This window comes from Notothenia rossii, assembly GCF_949606895.1.
Source record: "Notothenia rossii genome assembly, chromosome: 1".
In the NCBI taxonomy this organism is placed as follows: Eukaryota; Metazoa; Chordata; class Actinopteri; order Perciformes; family Nototheniidae; genus Notothenia; species Notothenia rossii.
The window spans coordinates 19,896,385-19,920,802 of NC_136912.1; the positions used below are offsets into that span (position 1 = coordinate 19,896,385).

At 42.7% G+C, this 24,418-nt stretch overlaps 1 protein-coding gene across 1 annotated transcript in view; it reads left to right on the forward strand.

Moving 5' to 3' along the window:
• The window catches only part of nfixa (nuclear factor I/Xa), a 102,292-nt gene that overhangs the window by 25,291 nt on the left and 52,583 nt on the right, over positions 1–24,418 (forward strand). Inside the window, 1 exon segment of the mRNA XM_079643064.1 lies at positions 9,739–10,270. Within this exon segment, the coding sequence (XP_079499190.1) occupies positions 9,739–10,270 (532 nt within the window).

Below are 24,418 nucleotides of genomic sequence, written 5' to 3' on the forward strand. Positions count from 1 at the left end.
CCAACTGTCCTTGAAAATTATATATTTAACACTAAATACTGAGAGGATAAAACGTTAAACTGCAGGGATAAATAACAAGTATAATTTATCAACAAGATACTTTCCCTTTAAGGGAAGTAGGGCTGAGTGTGTGTGAGAGAGAGAGAGAGAGAGTGAAAGAGATGGAAGAAGAGAAAGAGAGGGTGAAGGGAAATTCTGCACTTGCCTGTCTGGCAAAGGCCGAGGAGTGAGTGCACAAGTTTGAGTCCGGGTGAGTCAAGCTGTGTGAGAGAGGCAAAGGGAGGGGAGAGGGAGTTCCACCCTGAAAGAGTTAGGGGAAACGGAGGGACAGATGCTAGGAGACGGATAGCCTTTGAGATAGAGAGTGCACAGGCAATTGATAGAGAGGTGGTTGAAGTGCAAAAACAATATAGAGAACAGGAAAGGGAAAAGTGTTAGAGAAGGAGAAGACTTGCAGAGTAAGAGGTGAAAGAAATAAAAGAAGGTATGGGGGTGATGGTGGTAGGGGGCACAGATTGAATGTGTGAGTCGGGCAAGTGGTAAAGCATTTGCATAAAGGGTGAGGGCACTCTGCCCGGCTTTGGGGAGAGGTTGGCATCTCGCCGTGCCGACTGGCAGAACGAGGACCAGGGAGGAATAAAAGAATGAGAGGGATCGAAAGAGTGCGAGAGAAACTCTCTCAATAGTGCATCTCTTGTGTGAGGAGAAGCAGGCCTTGGCCGGTGGTGGAGCAGGGCATGGCAGGGAGGGGTTATCGGGTTTCATTATCTGCTTGATTCCTGCTGTATTTGCTAACCATGAGGTTGAAAGCCCTCTCTGCAGCTGTAGGCAGGGCAGGGGAGCCAGTGTGTGCCGCTGGCATGTGCCGACTGGAACACTGTAGGTGTGTGCAGCATGTGCTCCTGTTAGCAGTGAGACAGAAAGTGTGAGACAGACGCTCTCCTTCCCTGTATTATTCAAGCAGAAAGCTGCCACACTCTATTATCACACACACACAGACACACACACACACACACACACACACACACACACACACACACACACACACACACACACACACACACACACACACACACACACACACACACACTCACACACACGCACACACACACAAACACACACACACCAAGTATAACACTGCCCACTTGACCTTATCAGGAATGGCCGCCCTTGTCTAGGGGAAACGCTACTCTGTTTTACTGCTACGTCCCCTGTCGGAAAAAGCCAAACCAACAATGTGTGTATGTGTGTGTGTGTGCGTGGCTTTGTGTGTGTGAGTACATTCATGGGTTTGTGTGTGTGTATTTGCCATGGTGAAGCTTCAGAATCCTCTGTAATGTAAACACAAATGCACAAGTCTACATGTATTCACTTAGCATACATGTAATCCTATATGGCCTCATCTAGCTGCAGCCACATGCTGAAGTGGTTTTATTAAATCATTGTTTGCAACATGCAGGGCCAGAATCTCCTAATTTAGTTTGAAATCTATAATTTTGCCCAGTTTTATTTATACCACGATAACATCATCCCCTAAGAGAAACATTATTTCTAATTGATGGCACTGTTATCAAGATTAACTTTCTGTTTGGCATTAAAAGGAGTAAATGTAAATGATTTCACACAGCCCTCTTTTCTGTCCTCTCAGCACATTTTGGTGTGAGCAGTGTATAACTTTTTGAACTCCAGTCACCAAATCTAAGCCAGAAGCTCCGCAAATCTATTTAAACGATGATCATCATAAAATGTATTTTTAAGTCATCCAAAATTGAATTCAGTTCTCCAAATATTTTTTGAATATAAATTGGGAATATAACTCGTGGAGTTTAGACTTATGCTTGTAATTAACTGTATAAGGTGAAATTTATGAAGATGGGCAAGAGTCATATGAAAACCACAAACCTCAAGAAAAATCCTGGCTGAATAAAATGTTGGATACTAAAAGGAATCATAAAGGGCCCTTGATCTTATCTTTGATGTGCTCACATTTGAGGCTGAAACAGTCTGCCCAGCTATCGCACAAATGTGAAAGCATATTTGGGTATAATATTACGCAGGCCTGCAGTCATGTCAGAAGCCCCAGCTTGCTATCACTCCTTGTGTCTCTGGAGCTGTTTAAAGCTCACTCGCGCGCTCTGTCTTTCCCTCTCCGCCTCATGCCACAAATGGCTTCCAGACTTTCACACATAGTAATGCTTCAGTGTGTAAACAGGCGTAATTACAACGATGCGCAGACACACTTTTAACATCAATCTGTGCCGATGGGAGAAAGAAAGCAGAAAGAGGCAACGTTTTCTTCTTTTTGAGAGTAGATGCATGGATAAAAAGATGTTTAAACTGGATGGAAATACAAACACTGGCAGTGATGAGAAGTTAAGGAGAACATTTTCCAGGAGAATAATGGGTCTGTGTTTGAATGCATGTAGGTGGGCTTGAATAAGTGAATGAAAGGGAAAGAAAATAGGATACTTTTTTTCTGTCTCATGAGAGTTTCCACGGAAATAGTAGTTAATGTCCACTTATCCGTAATTTTTTTTATTTCTGTGAGGTTTGTGAGGTTACTAACCCAGGGTGTTACTCACCACTATTCAAGCCGGCACACCTTACTTTTCCTGCACTACTCTTATAATAATATGGAACATTTCTTCAACCATTTCTTTTTTATTCTCACTTTCTTTTTATCACATTATGCCTGAACTGCGTGAAAATGGTCTGTCTCACGTTATGAAAAGGTAAAATAGTAAGGCGAATTTTTGAAAAACTTATTTTATTTAATATAAAAAGCATGAACAGCTCAAGGAACTTTAACCCAAATTATTCCAGATAATCTCAAGAGGTCAGAACACACACACACACACACACACACACACACACACACACACACACACACACACACACACACACACACACACACACACACACACACACACACACACACACACACACACACACACACACACACACACACACACACACACACACACACACACACACACACATACACCGACACAGTCTTTCCTTTACATCAGTACTGAGCACTTGTCAATATGATTTCACAGCACAAGTCAAAGTGAAATTCTAGTTGTAACACGTCCTCACACGCTGTAACCTTAGTGTGTGTGTGTCTGTGTGTGCGTGTGTTTCCTAACCTTATTTTGCAGGATCATAATTCTTCATATAGTTAACTAAAGACTTGTCTGTGAAACAAAAATAAATTCATCAGGCAAATCAGCCCTTCAGTCCCTGTAGCTCTTAAATTATGTTTTTAATTGAGTTTCGCTTTTCTCTTCATAACTTGATTTGACAAAGAAATGTTACTAAAATAAAATACTAAAATAGCATTAGACTAATAGGTCAGTGTTTTCTATTATCCCAAAAATATGGTACAATTAATATATTATTATTAATATGAGGAAATAAATAAAATATATATTTTAAATAAAATAATGATTTTGAATTTACAAGGAAAAATGATTAAAAAGTGATTATGATTATAATGTTCTAAATGTTCATGTTAAACTGTAAACATGAAATCAGTTTCATCAAATATATTTATGAGTCAGAAATTTAAATAAACGCTCTCCGTTTCTTTAAAATCACATTTCATATTTACATATTTTCAGGATATTAGTGTTTTATAATGAACTTTTAATTGTTTATATGTTTCTGGCAATTTTTTGTTTGCAGGATATTTACATTTTGAAACCAACTAGTTAAAACTTTCAACCACATTTTGTATGGAATTTAGATCATTAAGCTCATGTTTGTTGTAAGAATACAACAATATAATATAATACACTATTACACTAACAAATGCCACCCTTTCATATTTCCTATTAATATTATAAAATATGAAGGTGTTGCCTTTATTAGTATAATTTGAGGGAGTGGTTGAACTTAAGAAATTCAGTTTATGATGTATTACTTCTACTGAATTCATTTAGAAATTCCATGTTGTCTATTTTTGGAACAACCATTATATTGTAAGAAGGAATAAAATTAAAATAAGTTACCTTTGTTGTTATTATAGCCTAATGCCAAATATCTAAAATCTCTCGTGTGTTGTCCAGTTAGAGAATACATGCTTGTTGACTCCCAACCAACGCATATTTAGTATTATTTAAACGTGATAATCTGATTCCTTTAACATTCATTTTTGCATCAAAGACACCGCAAACGCATCCCAGGTAGGCTATAGTGATTAAAGCTGACGACAACAGTGTGGGAAACAGGCCCGAGTTACGGCTGTATAGAAATACATGTAGGCTAATGCAAATATAGCCCTCAGACAGGAACCAATAGTGATTTTTTTACATGTGCACAAAGTTGTTAATAGTCTATTTAAAAATTTAAAAACGCTAAACAGTCTACATGATCACATCTGCAGTAAATGTGGGAAAGCTGCTTAACGCTTTGGTGCAAATGTGACATTTTTGTTTACTCTGGCGGAGGTTTGCCTTCACTGAGGTCATACATAACACTGTTTTTATTAGTAAAATGTACCGCGACACATCTTCCCCCGCCTTTAATTTACATTTCGACTTTCAATTTTTTGTTTGACCCTTGTTGTTTAACGTAGGCCTCAGCAGACTGAGAGCAGACGGCAAGTTAAGCTCAAGTTTAGTTTCCTCTCCGTGGGGAGGAGAGGAGCATTAGTTTTGAACATTTCAGGTATTTAAAGCGGTTTTATTGTCAACAACGAGACATAATGTGCGTTTTAACGAACGTAAAATAGGTAACATAAAGTTACATAGAAACAGACGGACGGAGGTTAACAACGTGGTCGGACTCGGGAGACAAATGGACAGAGATAGACAGACAGCTGTTATTAAATGAGCTACCGACACAATTGAGATTATAATGTTGCGTTAACACGGTGGCCGAGGTAGGTGACTTTATTTTAAAGGTGTGAGTATTTATTTTGTATTGTTTCACAAAGTGTCGAGACGCAACCCTCAGGCCGTTTTAAGCTCACAGCCACAGAGCAGTTTTGGTGTGCTCCTCTATCACCCCCCTTTAGCCCAAACTTCCATGTAATGTTTGTACATTGGTGTTTAATTAGCATAATTAAAAACATATCTTATTTTCTACGCAATGACCTGCTCTGCTTCGACCTATATTTGCCATTTTACTTATTTTCTATCAGGTCTCATTTAATACCATGGTGCGTTTTTGGCTTCAGGACAATTGGGAGCTTTTTAACAGCCATCTCTTTAACATGACACAATGGTGTAATGGGTACATTTGCAGTAAGCACCATTTTTTAAATCTCTGTTTTGTTCTTTAATACCATCAACATCTTGAATACAACAATTTCGGTTTTTATGCATTTCCTTTGTCTTGTGTTTTTGGCAGTTGCTGCTTCCAAGCTTGGCCTTGTTAATAAAACCTGAGGTGGTTTCATTTCTCTGCTGTTCTCTAAGTTGTGCCCTGTCAGGGCAGGAGGGGAGATTGTCTTGCCCAGCCTGGCGAACAAAGGTCGTCGTTTTTCTGAAAGAAGGAGCATGGCATGCAGAGATAAGATGAGCTCTCGCTCAAATTATTGCAAAGCAGATACCTAAAGAGTCAAGCGGCCAAGGCCTGAAAAACTCACTCACATGTTGTGCTCCCAGTAACTCTGGGCAACATGGACAAACGCTCTCTAATGAGCTGAAGGATATGTGGGTTTGAAAAAAGGAAACAAAATTAACATGGACACATTAAATAGTAGGGTGCCACAAAGACTCATTTCTTGGCCAAAATCATAAAAGTTATTGCCTTAACTGCAAAATTCTGCACAGACCTCAATGCCTGTGTTATGATGTTGTATAATTTTGAATTTGGCCCAGTTTATGATTATAATAGGCTGGCAGTGAGGAGATTTACTTAAGTGATTTCATAAAGAGGGATTTTTTTTGATGGATTACGTATTTCATACAAATAGTATTTGCTTAAATGTATGGATTAATTTGTAGTCTCATGATAGTTATCAGCTTTTCATCCTCTTTGTGTTATATAAAGAGTTAAGTGGAGTTATTTCACAGAAACAAATGTTGCAGAGCTAGACCTACAGATGTGCTGTTTTAAATGGACCGAAGGGGTTTTGGATTTCCCTGATAGAGATCTTGGTTAATAATCGTATAGCCTGTCAGTAACGGCACGATTATATTACAGGAAGTCACTGTAAAATCTTGGCACATATCACTCCTTTTCTTTGTCTGCTGCCCATGCACCAAAAATCCTTAATCCCTTCAGTCTTTTCAAATAAGCGACACACACCTCCGTTATTATTCTTCAAAAACAAAAACAAACACACACATCCTCTTTAATTCCATCTCCTCGTGTTCCTTTTGCCCACATTTTTTTTGCCTCCTCCATATTCTCTCATTCCCACAATGTTCTTGGTTCAGTGTGGCTGTGTGAGGCAGGCGTATGTTAGTATGAACAATCGGCACCCGGCCCGGCTCGGCCTGGTCCAGATGGGGTCTGCACCCCCCTAGCAGTAGCGGGGACGAGCCAGTCAGTCAGTCAGTCAGTCAGTCAGTCAGCCATCCAGCTAGCCAGCTAGCTACCCACCCGGATAGCCAACCAGTCATTCACCCAGCCAGTCATGTCGCCTCTCAGCCAACCGAACAGCCAGCTCGCCAGCCAGTCAGTGGAGCAGCCAGTCGCCGGGCGGCGGGTCCTCTGTCAGACTCTGACAGAGGAGCAGGCCAGGCTAAATCTGACAGTCCTGGGAGCCAACCAGAGTACTCTGGCCTTTGTAGGGCGTTCACACAGACAGCCTGTCCCGCTGCACAGCAGGGGGCTTCAACCCACAATCAAATGGCCGGGCCCTCAACTTTGCCACATGACAAGTTAGCTTTTTTGTGGCTGCCCATTGCCGAGATTCCAGTTTGGACAATGTCTCTTTAATTCCCCATGGACTAATTTGGACAGCATAAATGAGCAAATCTTTTTTTTTATTTGGAAGAATGACATTTAAATGCACTTCTAATGAAAAGAGGGGTCTATACTTATTTCATATATACATCAGAATATATTGAATTGATCCTTCGTGAGAGCCTTTGTCTCCGAAATATTTCTCCCATGGTGCACTGGGCACAGTTTGTCCCTCTGAGGTCATGTGGGTCAGCCAATGATGATGAGACAATGCACTTGCCAGGGCAGCTATACAGCGCTGTGCTCCCTCACTTTCTGCTGCTGCTCAATCCCAATCATGTGTCATTGTGTACTTCATAATGCAACACGATGGAAATATCGGCAATTTACTGGCTGCAGTAGGAAACTATAATTCTTTTTTCGCGCTTACAAAGACCAGCGTATCTGAATCTGAATGCATTAGACTAAGCTTTGTGAATTACAGGGAAGTTGTATAGCCTGTTTTAGACGGTTTTAATATCCGCTTGCCTTGCGTTGTTAAACGGCTTAACATGTATAGGCTACTTACATGAAGCTGTCCACCACAGCATTTTCAGTTGTCATTGTCCACCAAATCCTGTCTCTCACCCACAAATGGGATTGCTCTCTAATTTGGTAACTGAAACTTTTAATGTGTTTCTGTGTCTGTGCTGTTGGAGCTTTTAAAGTGAAATAACCAAAACAAATGGGGGATAGAAGGGGCCAGTTTGGAAGTGAGGGTGCATTTTGAAACAGGAGAGCATGTTTTTGGATGGTATTTTTTGTTGGGGGGGTGACGGGCATTTTCTTCCCCCTCCTCTCTTTGTTTGTGTGTTAAATCCAGGAGCAGCTGCTGGTCTCAGGGTCTAGTGGGATTTTGGGCCTGTGTTTTCTCATGCCATCCCATGCCAAGGTGGTGTAACGCGAGCAGAGAGAGGGGTGTTTCTGGAGGGGGAGGGCGGCGGTTTGTGTGGGGGGGGGGGGATGCAGTTGGAGAGCGAGCTGGTTTGTTGGGATGGCTGTGACCACGCTGGTGACGAAAGCGATGAAGGGGGGGGGGGGGGGGAGCTGGCAACCGTAGGGGGCTTTAGGAGGCGGGTGCTGTCTGGATTGGATGCATGTAAAATTAATATCCTCTGGACTTTGCCTTCGCACTAGATTGGAACTTGTCTATTTGGCTAATGACGTGCCTTCTGCCTGCACCACACACAGTCCCCATCTCTCCCCCTCCCTCCTTCTCTCTCTCTCTCCACTACCAGCCTACCAACCATCCACCCCCCCCCACCGCTTTGCTTCTCCCTCTGCCATCTCTCTCTTCCCTCCCTTTCAGCGCTGGGAGCGTGCGTATTGGCTGGGCTGTTTGAGACTCGGTGCCAAATAGGTGGGCCCTCTGCATGTTGGCACAGACTCAGTCAATGGTTAGAGAAGGAAAGTGGAGAGGAAGAGAGACACAGAGTTGGAGAGAAAGAGGGGGGAAAAAGAAGCTGCACTCGGGTTTGCCAGCGGTCGTGCACACTCTTCCAACATTGATTCGGTTCTCTTGTTTTGTTTTTTTTCTCTTCTTCTCCTCCGTCCGCACCCCCATCTCTCTCTCTCTCTCCCTCTCTCTGCGAGTCTTATGCAGATCTCACAGAATTGAACCAATAGCACGCGTCGCTTTGCCAAGCATTTTTTGTTGTTTTGTTTGTCAAAACAAACTAGGGGGCTTGTTGAAGTTTTTGATAATTTTGTAAATTTTTGCAGCAATATCTGTTTTGTGCGTGCGCGTCCAGCTCTTTTTTAAAGGTCCTTTAGACAGAGAGACTGTCTAACTTCTCTACGTTCTCCTTCTGTTGTGCTCTTGAACAGCAGCTCTCCTGCTACAGTACCTCCTGTGTTCCTGTGCTGGTATTACACTGCGCCCCCTTGGCCTGTCTCCTCTTTCTCAGCTTTTTCCCCCTGCTGCTTTTATTGGACAGTTTCTCAGCTTCTCTTTTTGCTTAATTTTTTTCCCTCAGTCTTTTGTTTTCTAATATATGCAGCATCACTTCAGCGCCTTTTGAATCACCAATCCAGTTGTTGTCCTCGTGGTGCATTAAGTTTCTTTACAATCGGCGGGTGAATTTATGATGAGAGAGCAAAATGGTAACTACTATGTTAATGTTGTTCTATTGCCATATGTTTTATGAAAGTGACTGTTATTGATCATCTTTGTGCAGACGCATTTATGTTATTTATGGACAAATATTTTAATTTGAATAATTTCAATTTAGTTGGGAGTTCTCTAACATTATTACGAGTTGCATATATTATATATTGCAGTTTATGTAGTCAGTCAGCATTAGGTTTTAAAAATAGTTTTTACTTTACGGATGTAGATATTAAATTATATATATATATATATATATACAATATTTATTTAATACAAACACGTTTATGTATTTATGCAGGTACACAAATATTTCCACTGCTATTCGAAGAAGATACTTAAATTCCATTTCTCCACTTTTAGTTATTGTTTTGTAAAGTGTGTCCTTCAATGTGATGTGTGTGTGTGTGTGTGTGTTGAGAGTGAAATGCATCTCTGTCACATCTCTCTCTCTCTCTCTCTCTCTCTCTCTCTCTCTCTCTCTCTCTCTCTCTCTCTCTCCCGCACCTCTCGCTCATTCTCTCCCTCCGCTCGTACAGAGCAGGCGCCGCTCCTCCATGCTGCGTGCCGGTGCTAACTGCCTCTCTTCTCTCTTCCCTTCCTCACCCCCACTCCCTCTCTCCCCATCCTTCTCTCCCCCATTCTCTCCCTCTCTCTCCACTGCCTCCTCCTGCTTCCACCCCTCCTCCCTCTCCTGCTCCACCCTCCCCCCTACCTCCTCCCTCATCCAGGATGAATTCCACCCCTTCATCGAGGCCCTGCTGCCCCATGTCCGCGCCTTCGCCTACACCTGGTTCAACCTGCAGGCCCGCAAGCGCAAATACTTCAAGAAGCACGAGAAGCGCATGTCCAAGGAGGAAGAGCGCGCAGTGAAAGACGAGCTGCTGGGGGAGAAGCCAGAGATCAAGCAGAAGTGGGCCTCGCGCCTGCTGGCCAAGCTCCGCAAGGACATCCGGCCCGAGTTCCGTGAGGACTTTGTGCTCTCCATCACGGGGAAAAAGCCCCCCTGCTGCGTGCTGTCCAACCCCGACCAGAAGGGCAAGATCCGTCGCATCGATTGCTTGCGCCAGGCCGACAAGGTGTGGCGGCTGGACCTGGTGATGGTCATCCTGTTCAAGGGCAGCCCCCTGGAGAGCACGGACGGGGAGCGGCTGGTCAAGTCTCCACAGTGCACCAACCCTGGCCTGTGTGTCCAGCCGCACCACATCGGAGTGTCCGTCAAGGAGCTGGACCTCTACCTGGCCTACTTCGTCCACACGCCAGGTATGTGGCCAATTGGATACTAGACACTAATAAAGGGAGGGATGCCAACCACATAAACACTCGTCATACATGCCCGTGTGCATCTGCATATAGATGAGCACACATATTTGCATTATCACAAACACAGAAAAACACATTACACACAAACACTGGTTTGTGTGACACATAATTAAATATAGGTATTGACGGAAATTAGAATAAATAAAGATAAGTGTATTAGTTTCTGAAACACATTTAAAAAGTGTTTGAATTATATATGATACAAATCATATTTATATATTATTATTTTATTTATTTAGGTAAATTAACAATATTAATTTAAATAAATAAAGCAAACATTTAACCCTGAGAAACAAATTGAAAAACCCTTCTTGCTTTTATTTCCGTGTGCAAACGACAAATAGTTTTGCTTTTTGTCTTTTCATAGTTGTCCTTCTGTTTCCTGGTATTTGTTTACATGACAACATAGTATCAACAGTAATAAAAAGAATATGCGTGTGTCAAGGGCATTCAGCCAACATGCTCTGGCAAGTACGAGTTCATTTTTCAGGCATTTGCGGCTTCATATTGAGCATATATTTGGTGTTTTTTTATAGGAAGGAATTTGCATGCCTGTGTGTTTGTGTGTGTTTTCTATGAGCTGATCACCACTGTCAAAATGTGTGTTTTTGTGCGATGAGTGAGACTCGCTGTTTATAAAATTGTACTCAGTCTGTCGAAGTGTATGTGCCACGATAAGGCCATTGTAGCCAGGCATCGTCATTTGGCCACTGCCCAGGTTCCGTGTGTGTGTGTGTGTGTGTGTGTGTGTGAGAGAGAGAGAGAGAGAGAGAGAGCAGAGCCGCGAGTCTCCTGCTCTCAGGCCGCAGGCTGCTGCCGCCTTCACCGTCTGCCTGAACGCGAGCACCACGTTGGACCTGGCTGCCAAGCACACACACTCACACACACACACACACACTCACACACACACACACACACACACACACAACGCCAGCGCTCACAGACAGCCAGTACTATTGCAGCCACCTTCACACCCATACACACATACAAACACAGCTAAATAAAGATACACAAATTTGATATTCAAAAAGGAGAAAGAACTCTTGTCATTTTAGTAGCGCACTTTCACACGCAGAGCCAAACACGGTTTTAGCCACGATTGCGTACACACACCCACACAGCACACACACTAGGCCAAGGACTCTCATAGATACAGTTTGATACAGCCAAACATTGTTGTATCTCAGCCACCATCGTGGATACACACACTCACACTCGGGCCAAACATCACTGTAGCCTCCAGTGCGCGTACTCATCACCCACAGCCCAAAACACTGTCACAGCAGCCACACACACACGCACACATGAAACACATTTCATAGCCAAATCCTCCAAATACACACTACACCACCATTTGCTGGCTACGTATACATACAAACACACGCTCATGACCTAATATTATCTCAGCTGGAATTTTATGGAAATTTCAAACAGTGACTCAACTAGCACACATACAGGCACATATACATATACAGCATATTCCAGTCACTGCCCGAATACACACCCTTACTCTCTGCCTGGGATTTACCTTAAGGTACCCGCTAACAAGACTGAAGCCAAATGCTATCACAGCCGTCCCTGTCTCTCTCTCCCTTTCTCTCCCCTTCTCTCTCTCTCTCTGACACACACAAAACCTCGGTCCAGGCCAAACACCTCACTCGTCCCGAGCCAAAACCCTGGCAGCAGCTCCAGTTTATTGGTCTATCTGTGGCGGTGAAAAACTGTAGGTAGCGGGCAGTCCTGACGTTGTCTGATAAATGTTCTCTCAAATATTATTATTACATTTCATTTAAAAATGTATTTTATTTTTTATCGACTTGGTTTTCGCACAATAACTGAATGCTGCTGCCAAAAACACGATTTCATAGCGACTCATTGTGGACTCTGAGTGGTGTTTATGGGATTTAGTAACATATCTGCAGAGAACTGTTTTTGCTCAGTTTATTAAACTGAGCAAAAACAGATAAATAATGTTTAACAGTACATTTTATTGTTAAACTTTAATAAGAAAATGTACTGTTAAACTTTATTTATCTTGTAAATCATAGTCTCGTACAACAGTGAATTATAGTATTTAGATTGACAACTTGCGAACCCTGCGAAAGCTGCAAATTAATATACACACCAAATCTAGTAAGGTGTATGGAATTTTTATGAAAATGTTTTGGTATTTAATATATATATTATATATAAATATAAATATATATTACTTTATATATTATTTATAAAGTGTCGTTTTTTTTTAAATTAAATTTGAGAGGTGAAAACGGTTTTCCCTTTTATGCTGGATAAAGAAATAAAACACAGTCAACCTAAAAACAGAAAATATTTTATTGTGGTATGATATTACATATAAACTACTATATTTTACAAAATAAAAACTTGTGAGTGATAGTGCCTCTATAAATAGTAGGCATAGTATTAGTGAAAAGATATTGAGATATTGTATTTACATTTGTTTACATGTACTGTTAAACAGAAAACACAAACTGTGAATGTCTCATAAATCATTTATTTGTTGACTTTCCAGCTTTCAGTGTGTGGCTTCGCACCGTCGCTACTGTACTTTGGTTTACAGCAGTACAGTGAAACACATGGCTGCTTGGAGGCGCTGCCCAGTGCACTACCCATTTATAATATGGACTTACTGCGCGCTCTCTCTTATCTTATCTGGCAAACACAGTGTGCCGCGGTACTTTTATCTGCCTCCAAAGAGCCCATGCTCGGTTTAAGTCCTGTCTGGAGAGACACTCTGGGGTCTGCAGGCAGAGCAAGAGAGCGGGACAGAGGGAGAGACAAAGGGCAGCCAACTGTCTGCAAACCTGTCATAAGGTCACCACTGTCACCGCACTTGGCTTTAATTCACTTCTAAGTAGCAAATGCTTATTTTCGTTGGCATAAAAAAGGCCTGCATTCATGTGTCACATTTATCGGTTGGAGTGATGAGTGGTTGCTTGTTGTGCCTCAGTCGCGCTGTGAATGACAAGATGTGCTTATTGTTTGTTTTTGTTTGGTTGGCGTTTTGTCGGTCTTTAGCATCTCTGTCTTCCTCGCTCCTCTTTGATCCCATGCACACTTTTGTTTTGTCTCCTTAAACATCGCCCTCATTGTTGCTCTCACAGAGGTAAAGCCTCTGCTGATCCCTTTTGTTTATATTGTTGGAGACCGAGAGAGAGAGAGAGGGAGAGAGAGAGCGTGTTGGAAAGGAGAAGAGGCTGCGATAGTGATTGTTCTGTTTGGCAGCGCCCGAGCCCCGTTGGTGTGGGAAGAAGAGAAAGACGTCTTGTGTTTTGTTTATGACAGAGTGGCAAAAGCTGCCACAGGGAATCTCTGGGCTTTCCGTCAGGCTTTCTCAGGCTGTTCTGCAGCCAGCCAGCCTTTGAGATCCTCTCTGTTACGGAGCATAACACACTGCAGCCGTAACAGAACTAACCACGCTGCCACAACGCACAGCCATCTCCCCCTGCTTTTCAGGCACCTCAGATAAAGGGCAACAACCCAGACAGAGGGCCTCGTCTTTGAACATTGTAACCAACATACTGGCAGAGAATAGAGGAGAGGGGAAGAGTGGTTGTGTGCTGCGCTGGAGTGAGTAGTGCTTTTATTTGTAATGTTTTATCAAGAGTGATCGAACGGAGATAGCCAAAGGTATGCCCTTATCTGCTTATCTTTATCTGTAATGCATTTGTGGAGAGATCCTTTAGCTGCTTGTCCTATTGGACTATTTGATGTATAACCTGTGCTATTTTAGCTTAAGCTCAGCACATTTCTGATTTATTCAATGTTGGAAAAATAGAAGATTAAGGGAAAAAAACATTTGTGAGGTCCAAAGTTAGCTCAGTGCACTCAGTGATTTTTTTTAACTTCATTCTTGCTGCTTTTTCTTTGCTTTTCTTTCTTTTGTACGCGGTGAGTGTGATCATGAAAAGATGTTTCAAATGTGTTTCCAATCAAAAGTGCAGTACAGGAAATTTGCAGTCACTCCGAGGGAGGTGTGAAATGTGCTCGCCGTGCCATTTCTGCCATGACCGCTCCACACTCCACGCTTTACGGTGCCAGATCCCGCCTCCCTCTCGCTATAGCAATAGTCATGCCTTGGACGGCGCTGTGAGAAAGCCCGGAGAAAACCTAGTGCTGCAGCCGGCCCCACGGCAACTCGCTGACCACAGGAAGGATTCACAAATTTTAAAAAACCTGCGTCCACCACTTATGAAAACTCCCAGAGTATTCTGGATTTATGGGGGGAAAGACCAGAAATATGAAGAAAGAAGGGAGAAAAGTATATATGACATGGTTGGTGAGAAAGAGAGACTCCTGACAGTCATGGCTGACGTGATAAATCGTTTGCTACGTGATCAAAGTTGACGGGATACTCTGATGGATTCCACAGGTTCCCACTGCTCCATGGCTCAGTATTGCTTTTTTACTGTGAAAATAATCTGTTCTTAATTACTTCCTGGATCTCTTCTCCAGCTCCCATTACATCATGAGGTTTGACTGGACTGTCCTTCTGTGTAAGTGTTTTTGTTTGTGTCTGTGTGAGCACATCTTAGGATGACCCTCAGCAGCGAAGTAAGGATTGAGTTTTGATTAAATGAAATCACAGAGGGAGTCGGTCAGGTCTGAGGCTTTTGTATTGTGTGTGGTGGGAACAGGGCCCACGCCGGCTAAGAAAAGCTCTCCGCATGCAGAGCGGCTTTGGCATCAGCAAATGTTCGCCGGTGTCTCTCATTTATCCGGGCCTGCGTCATCGTCTTCTGCGCGTCTCTTTCTCTCTGTCTGGCGTCAGGAGCATGTCGAGGTGGCTACGTATCAAATCTGAAGGGTTAAGAAGATAGAGGGAGAGCCCCGTCACATTAGAGAGACAGAGTGAGAGGGAGTCTTCTCACACTACTCTTGGCTTCGGAAAAAAGTCTGTGTATTTGGATAGCTAATGGTATCAGGCTAGCCAAAGCCCTGTTGTGTGCTCATTCACTCCAAAGCTTGCACACACACGCATACACACACACTGTCGCGAGGCTAACGTTGGGGTGTCACAGGCGTACATAGAACAGTTCAAAACCGCAGGGTCTACACTTATCTCACGAGACCACGATGACACGAGCAGACCTGAGGGAATTTTAAAAAAACACAACAAAGGCAAGTCAAAGACAATGTTGTTATGTTTGGTCTTCCATTAAATTGACCAGTGAAAACTGGCATGCTCCGTGATACGGTGCCTTTGTCCTAGAAACAGCTCCCTGCTTTTTGGGGTTTTTACATAACGATCATAAGCCTCCGTTTCTTTGGCTGTGTCTGCCTCAGGAGAGCGTTAAACCCCAGAAAATATCTGGTCCACCCGCATCTGTTTCCTTTTGTGTGAAGAGTGTTAGCGTTAGGAGATATGAGGTAAACAGATTATTCCAGTGAAATCGGGAGGCCATCATCGTGCTGGAACAAACACACGAGGCAGTTTGCACTATGTGGCTGCTTTTATCAGTTTTTCTCCGCTCCCTTCTTACTTTATGAATGAACTCAGCCGTCAGAGTTTTCCTGTGTTTTAATCAGGAGACATTTTTAATTGTTAAGGCATCACAGGTAGAAAAGCATAAGAATTGATATTGATATACTTCAGCTTTGTATTCTGTGGTTTCTTCAGGATAAAAGACAGAAATATTATCTCAGTTTCAAATTAATAACTGCCGATGCTTTTTTATTACTAATGGTGCAGATTATTTTTTTACTTCACGTCTTCCTTGCTTGTGTAGTCGTTTTTCTCTGACACAACATTTGTCAGTGTATTGTGAAATTCCCATTGTATTCATACATAATTAACTACATACAATTAATTTGTCAAAATATATTATGATATTTTAAAATATATCTTTATTATTTCAAAAAAAAAAAAAAAAAACGATAGTGTAATGAATCATTATGGGATCACTGGAATTGTATTTATATAAATTCCTTAACTAATATAGGGCGTTATCACTTACTACTGAACCCAGTCTAATACCTACTGTCGAGATGTAACTGCATATTAAAATACAATAAAACACATTTAAAGATTGTCAAATAAAAATGGGTGTACACTAAGCTAAGCACGCAGCAATAAAAACAGCATTCTTCACCGGAGCTGAGAAAGCTTCTTTTTTTTATATGTTTTTTTTATTTAGAAAAAATCCTAGAAAGCAAAAAAAAGGGAGAGAAAGGAGGAGAAGAAAAGAAAGAGGTTATTGAGAAAACAGAGAGTCAGAAGCAGCGAGGGGGTGGTATTGTCTGAATTAATACTGTGTCTTCCCAGTGCCGGGTCTCTTTTCAGGCTTTTGTAGCGGCGCCAACCATGAAATGTGTCTGTCCCCAAAAACCATATACCCACTCAGGAGGGTTTCCCGACCTCAGAGAGAAGGAGGAGGAGAAGGAGCAAGAGAGAGAGAGGGCAGTGGCCAATGCTCACTGTCAGGCAGGCCAGCCAGAGCGGAGGGAAAGCCAGGGAACATGCCTTATTCACCGGGCTGCACTCACAGCGAGGCCCTGGCATCGGCTGCTAAGTCTGGCTAACAACGGCACACAACACAGACATAGTCCTGCTATAATGAGAGTCACACTGCCGCGTATTCAATCCAAAGCACCAATTTCTCTTGTTTTTGATGTTTCTAATTTAGTGGTTCACATCAAGTTTCCGTTCCTATAATAAGTGGCCTTGAGTTTTTAGTGCTGAATAAAAAATGAAAAATGAAAGGCAACAACCTCTATTTCATTTCATTTTGCACATGTGGGTTGAAGAATAAAGAAATGATTATGTGGGCGAGTTTAACGCTGATGTTCAGAAAGTGAGAGGAGTTGTGTTGTCGGCCGTTTTTGGCACGATGCTATCTCTGTATGGAAGACGCCAAATTTTCATACACAGTCCTTGCCAACCTCCTCCCTCTGATCCTCGCTTTCTTCTGTTTTCTTTCTTTCACTTGTTCCCCTTTTCTTTTATTCCTCTTTAGGGTTCAAATGAATGCCCTCCCCTAGCCTCATTAGCACCCTGGACTCCTGTTTGCTGCTACAGAAAAATGTATAATAACTTGTAAGCACAAACATTTTAGTGCTCAATAGGACCATTATCCTTGTTTTTCATGAAAGCAGGCCATCATGGTCTGGGAGCCTTGACTGAATTGTCTTTCTTTTTTTAAATTCTCTGATGTTTCTTTCATTCAGTATGGAAAGATGTCTTGCCATTAGACATTTAGTTGATCTATCAGCAGGATCCTTTCCTTTTAACGGTATCTTTACAGCTTTTCAATTTCTTTTAGATAACATTGTATCTGTAGAAGCATTCTAAGATTGAGCCTTGATTGCAGTTTAGTTTTAAATGTGTTTTGCGTATATGTATTGCGTTCACTTTTAAGATTTTGAATTGTTTTAATTTGACCATTAAGTCACTTATTTGTTCTGGTCACAACATTACACTTCACAGGTGGCACCAGATTTTTTTTATGTTGTTTTAAAAAACAGTGGTTTCACAGCAGGCCACTCGTTCTTGGGAGACAACCTTGATGAGGGGCATCATTTGGTGTTCGTTACACCGTGAGAAGGAGAGCAGTTTAGAAAAAGACAGAAAGTGGAGTGGGGGGGCGAATGAGCGAGTGAGCTGGGAAGCACAACAGAATGCAGAGAATCAAATTTGGCATGCGTCTGTGTCAGCGAGTAAGCTTCAAATCAGTTTGGACACAGATCTAGGACACTAGACGGAAAGAAGAAAGCAGAATGAAACGGGATAGGGAACGACATGGGATTGAGAAGGGGGGGTAGAGTGTATATGTGTATGTGTGTTTAGGGGATGGGGGGGTGTAGCTAAGTAGAGGATGAGATGGAGGGGGTTTGTGGGTGAGGTTTAGGGGGTGAGGAGGGAGGAGGGTGTTTGGTAGAGTGTCCCTCAATGACGACTTGAAAAACAGGCCGGTAAATAAATGGAGTGGCAGTAAACAAGGCTCGGCGCTTCATCAAAAGACTCCATTCATCTGTGAACAGGAGAGTCTCTCTTTTCTCTGAGGAGACAGAGAAACGGACCCACTGACGAGAGGACGGCGCTTGTGTAGATAACAGGATGACTTTGGAGTGGGAACAGCGTTGGTGTGTGTGTTGGTTCAGGAGTTTGAGGGGGAGCGAAGCAGGTGGGAGGTGGACACAGTCTTAACGAGTGGGGTAAGGTGGGGGTGGAGATAGTGTGTTCTTTATCCAGCATGGATTCAAGGAAGGATTGTGTTTTTGGGGGTTCAAATTGTGGGATAGACCGTTGACAGTACGTGTTTGTGTGCCTAGTACAAAGCGTTGTAGGGGGTGGTGTGTTTTTGGCAAGGCTTATGTGCGTGACAGCACAGGCGTGCATGTGTGTGAGAGAGTGCATATGTGCATATGTCTCCGTCTGCTCATTATACATGGTTATTTTTTCCAGACCTAGTGCTATGCTCTATTTTGCATGATTTACGGTCTTATGAGCCAAGCAGCAGGTCTTTTTTATGAGACAGAGAGAGAGGGAGTTTGGAAGGAGCACAGTGTTGGGGTCTCAGGGACACCGTGGCGAACTGGCCACAGCAAGGTGCCGTGCAACGCTTCCTGCTTCAGCAGCTCATAATTCACCCTGTCAGCCGGTCGGCCAAGAGAGCCAGGTGTACACCAAGTGCTATAAAGTCCTTTTGTGCATTTCCGTCATGCAAACTTTTTAATTAGGAGGAGATTAATTTATGAATATAAAGATCAGGGTTAAGTCACCTCCAACCACTTAGTGAATTCTGAGACTACATCTGAAAGAGTAGGGCAGAGAAGCCAAGCCAAAGTGGCGTCTTTTAAAAGCTTTAATTCATCCTATATTTATTCGTCACACTTTAGCATTAATGTTAACAACTCTTACTTATTTTTAACTTGCCTAAAATCATTTAGGAACACATCTCGCTAATAGCAACGACCTTGTGGTATAAGATATGAGATGTGCATCTGTCATTTTAGCTGATCTGACAGCTGAGCCTTGTACTTTTTAATTACAACTTGAGAGCAGAAGAAGACATACATTCATCTTGTCATTCACATTGCCAAGAGACTCTTTTAAAAGCCTCTTGTGTAGGTTATCAGCAGCATCCAGAACACATACTCGCTCCATTTGTCTGTTGCTGCCAGTCTTTTATGTGTTATCAATGATGTGATTTTAGTGTCCTACCGTTGATATATCTTTATCAAAACAGGTCTTTTTTTGAATGTTACCCCTCTAGAAACACAGGGCTGATTTTAATGTTGCCATAGTACTCAGGAACCCCCCTTTCCTTCTCTCTTTCCTCTGCCTTGCCACCCCAAAGTCCCCCTCCCTCGCCCGCCGCCTGCTCCCCTCACGTTTATTGGACCCAAATTTGGCTGGCACCATGGCAACCAAGGCTCCCAGGGAACTTTGCCTGGGTAGAATCCAAGGTGCCTCCAGGGTGGCACTGGCTGCCGTTGTCTGTGTCACCGGGCTGTCGCCGTGGCAGGTTGCTGCGGCGACAAGGCCAGCCTGGCCCGCGTTGGGAGTGCTAGCTTGCTAACCTCCGTTGACTACCTACCAGCTGACATTACCCGCCATATCCGGTGACATTAGCCTCCGCTTCCACTGCTGCAAGCCTCGGCGACTGCAGCACGGGGGGAAGCAGGGGAAGCATTTCACCAGCACGCATATTGATGTGGCATGGCTGGGTGCCCAACGCTGCCTCCCACATGAGAGAACACAGGAGAGAGAGAAAGACAGCATAGAGATGCATTTTCAATGTATAATATATGAGCGTATTTATATATTTCGAACAATGCCGTTCTTCTGCGGTGTGCAAATATTCAGCTGCACACTTTCGGCTTCGAATTTCTAGCCAAAACCAACAATATCTACATGCATGATTATTATGATGTGTATAGCACTGTGAGGCAATATAGTTTTATGACTGATGCTGAATATTATCAGTAGACCAACAACCGTAACGAGTTATGGAATTACCTCAAGAGGGCTAATTATTTTTATTGGGTTCCTCTAAGACTTTTTTTCTCCATATTTTGTATTTATTTGCGCTTTTTCCAAATACCATCGACTCCTATGCAAAACCTAGAGTACATGATCTCATTGCATGGATTGACACCTTGAGCCTGAGCGACACACACAGTGTAAGCCGGTTCAGTGGGATCCATGTTTCGCTCATCTTTACCTTTAACCTTCTCTAACTCGGCTTTCCTGCTGTGGCATAGTGAGCAATGAAGACTAGAGCTGCTGACTTAGAGCATCTTCACACTATGTCTTTCCAATTGACCCTGTCTCAATCTCACAAAGAGATATACCAAAAGTTCTCAAAAATCTGCATTTAAAGCTGTACATAGTTTCTATATTTAGGCAGTGCTTTGATTTGGAGGTTTAGTCATAGATAAGTATTGCAGGCTGCCATGGTGCACCCAGCTTTATTTTCTAATTAAAAGTAAATACAGCCTACCCTCAGAAAATAAAAGTGTTTTTTCATTGTGAATGGAATTAAAGAAAGTTATTCCACTTTTTATTTTCTCATATTATCAATACAAAATGATGTAAAGGCAGCACTCTTCCTGCAACTGAAGGACACTACTACTGAAAGTCTTCTGCTCTCTGTACAATATATTTTGGGTCCTTACTGCACAGAGGGAGGGCAACACATCAACTCTGCAGGGAAGGAATGGATATCTGCTTTCTTAGGCTATGAGTCACTATCCGTAATTGGTCATGGGCTAATCACTGCTACAGTAGGTTTTCTAGTAGCTTTACAATTTGCCTTGGCTTCAGATTTTTCTTCAGATCTTATGGAAAGTTTAGTTATGGAAAGTTCACTCACAACTTTTCATTCTCATACATTTTAACCTCTTCTTTTCCTGTGTTATGTTCCCTCTTTTTGTGAGGACAAAGTTAGTTTTTGTTCCTAAGTGAGTTCAGCCCGTGGCAGGGAGACAGTGGATTCGTCATGCGAGGTGTGTAAGGAGATATGGTGTGTGATCCATGACGGTGCTGGCGGCAGTGCTGCTGGTGCACGCTCTGTGCTGCCAGCCAGTGTAAAGAGGCCAGAGGTAGAAAGTTGAACAGAGGGAGAAAAGTTTGAGACTACATAGTTTGGAACGACATCATTGGAGACCTCATAAGCAGGAGATGGAGAACTCCTAAGTTGTTCCATCACTGTTTGTCTCTCTTTTTTCTCCAGTCTCTCTGTGTTCCTCATGACCTAAAATTGGGGGTTAGATTGAGGATAGTGACGGACTAATGAGCCCCCTTTCCTGCAATTACCCTCCTCTCCTGTTCTCTCCATTTCCCTCTCCCTCTCAAATTCTCTCTTTAGCTTTGTCTTGTTCATTTTCTCTTTCAATCTAATCATTCTGTTTCCCTCTCCCCCTGTTCTCTGTTCTGCCGTCTTTTGCCGTCTTTCCCCTTTTAGAAAGTAACAGTAAATCAAGATGGCACTTCATCTTTAAGAGCAAAATGATGGTCAATTAGAGAAATGTGGTCCTAATTTGTGGTAGATTACTATCTGAGATGTTGGATGGAAATGCTGTTTGTTAATAAATACAAAATGCTGAGCAGTGTTCCCTTTCCCTTTGTTCCCTTCTTTGTTTTAATTTGATTGGATGTTTTGTTGGCCTTCTCCCCCCTTGGGTTTAAAATAGTTTTCTTTTTCCATCATGTCTTCTCTCTTCTATGCTATCTGAATCACAATTTCTCAGAATCAAGAGTAGTATTTTTATTATGTAATGAGGTTTGGAAAGTTGGTTTTCCTCAAACTCTGCATGTATACGTCTTGGTAGTTGGTATATTGGCAGTGAATCCTGGTATAGTTGATTTCTTTCCACGCACTCAGTTTGTGGGTTCAAACTGCCTCTTAACCCCAGGAGGACTTTTGTATATGTGTATTAACGTGTTCAACTAGAGGTGTGCATGAAAAAGAACATGATTTATTTTCCTTTCATGGATCCTGGCTGCTGTTTTTGTTTAGTTTGGTTGCTAGCCTAGCCTGCTGTGTGTTTCTCTGCACTGCAAGCTGGCCATGAAATGAAGCAGAATTGTCAAGGGTTCGGTTGCCCTTGCTGCTTTTTATTTCTCTGGTGCGATGTATCCATACAGACAAACCCCCCCACCCCCCCCACCCTTAACTGCGAAAGTCTCCTCAGGACAACAGATGTCTTAGAGGCTGTAGGTATCTCTGTAGTAAAGCATAGTGGAATTAAAACATGTTTTATGTTGTATGAGATAACATATAGAGTTTATTTTATAGAAAAATAAATTCACGATTGCCACCAGGGATTTAAATAAGAGTGTGTGGATTACTGAGTCAGGTTAAAGCTGCGTTGGCCGGCAAGCACCCAACCTGTTTAAGTGGCCTTAACATGACACTGGATCCCTAGCAGCTCCAGAGGTGCTACTTTGTAACCAACCCTGACCTCTAACCCCGCTGAGCATGGCAACTAGAGTAAAGCATTTTTACAGGGGATCAATGAGGTATCACATCACAAGAAGCTCCTAGCGCAGCGCCATGCTCTTTTGATGGTAAATGTCTTGCTCAGGTGCTAATGGGATGCTAGCTCTTAGCCTATTGCCAAACTGCTTCACATCCTATCCCCTAGACCTGTGCCAAGTAAAAGTCACTCTGGATGCTAAATCCTTGCCTCGTGCCCCATGCTTACAAGTTGCAATCTAGGCTGATCCCTATTAATACAGCGGGTCATGGTCAGCCTAAAATCTAGCTATCAGCTGCCCTCCATGTGGCCTGGTGTTCTTGCAAGTGACAGTCAGAGAGACAGAAGTATTAAGAAGATGAATGAGGTGCTGAGTTCTGACTGTATGTGACACATGTGTGTGGGTGTTGTTGATTAAAAGTTGTTGTTGTAATTGCACGGCTTAAAATGCCAGGTGGCGGATGTGTCCCGCTAATCCCCTATCTAATTTCGAGGTCCAGGGGTGAAGCTCTTAATCCGAAAGCACACATACGCTCACTCATAGTCTTGCAAACACAGATACACATATGCACATACACATGTTCTCTGTCCACGTTGATAATTGTATGCACGCAAAGTTTTAAAATTCTCAGGATAAGAACCTTTGTTTTTTTTAAGACTTCAAATAATGTGTTGTAAGTGAGGCAATACATGTGCAACACACACGTACGTAAACATGTTTAACGTCACAAGTTTGACCATACCCGGCAGATGCCCTTTTATCTGTTTGTTTTTCTTGATGGGCTGAGCATCTGTGTGCGGCCTTATGGCCATGTTTATGTTGGATAGCTTTAGTTGATGATGCATACTGTCCTCGTAAAAACAATCCTGCACCACATGATTGCATGTAAGTCATACCATTCTCTCGCTCTCTTTTGTTTATTTGTATGGCTTCAGCGGTTAACAGGGTTGTTGCTGCACTCGAGCCATATAAAGGTACACTTGAGATAGAGGAAAGTGTCACAGTGACAGGCAGATAAGAGGTTTGGCTGGCTGCTCCACCCTTTACCTCAGTTCACCCTGCTCCACTCTACTGTATGTGGGTCAACCACACACTGCACACAGTGGATGGTTACATTATAACAGGGAGGCCTATTTTGGCAAGGGGTAAAGGGTTGTTACTGTATAATAGTCATCTCTCGTTTATTTCTCTTGGACTTTTGCTCGCACATCTGAAGTTTCTTTTGCAGCACAGCAATTAGCAACTTTTGCATTTAGCTTTGACTTCATTCACAGTTTACAATTATAATAGCTTTAATGTTTTACTCGGGTATGTTCAGGGTTACACTTTATTGTGTGAAAATGTTATGCAGATGGACAGCCTTAATAAGGATATATTTGTATTTTCTTTCTTCAGTAACAGGATTGTTTTGCCCTCCACAACTTGTTGATAACTTTTCTTTTGCTGACTATATTCAGCACATCAGAGTTCAGTACGTAGTCTTCTTTCCTTTGTCTCTCCCTCAGCCTTCTGCCTCTTGTGGCAGGTGTGGCAGCCATGTGTTTGAGCTATGTGTAGTAGTTTACGGCCCAAGCTAAGAGGGGGAGGAAGGAGGAAGGAGGGAGGCAAGGAGGGAGGGAGGGAGGGAGGAACCGCATTGCCCCGGG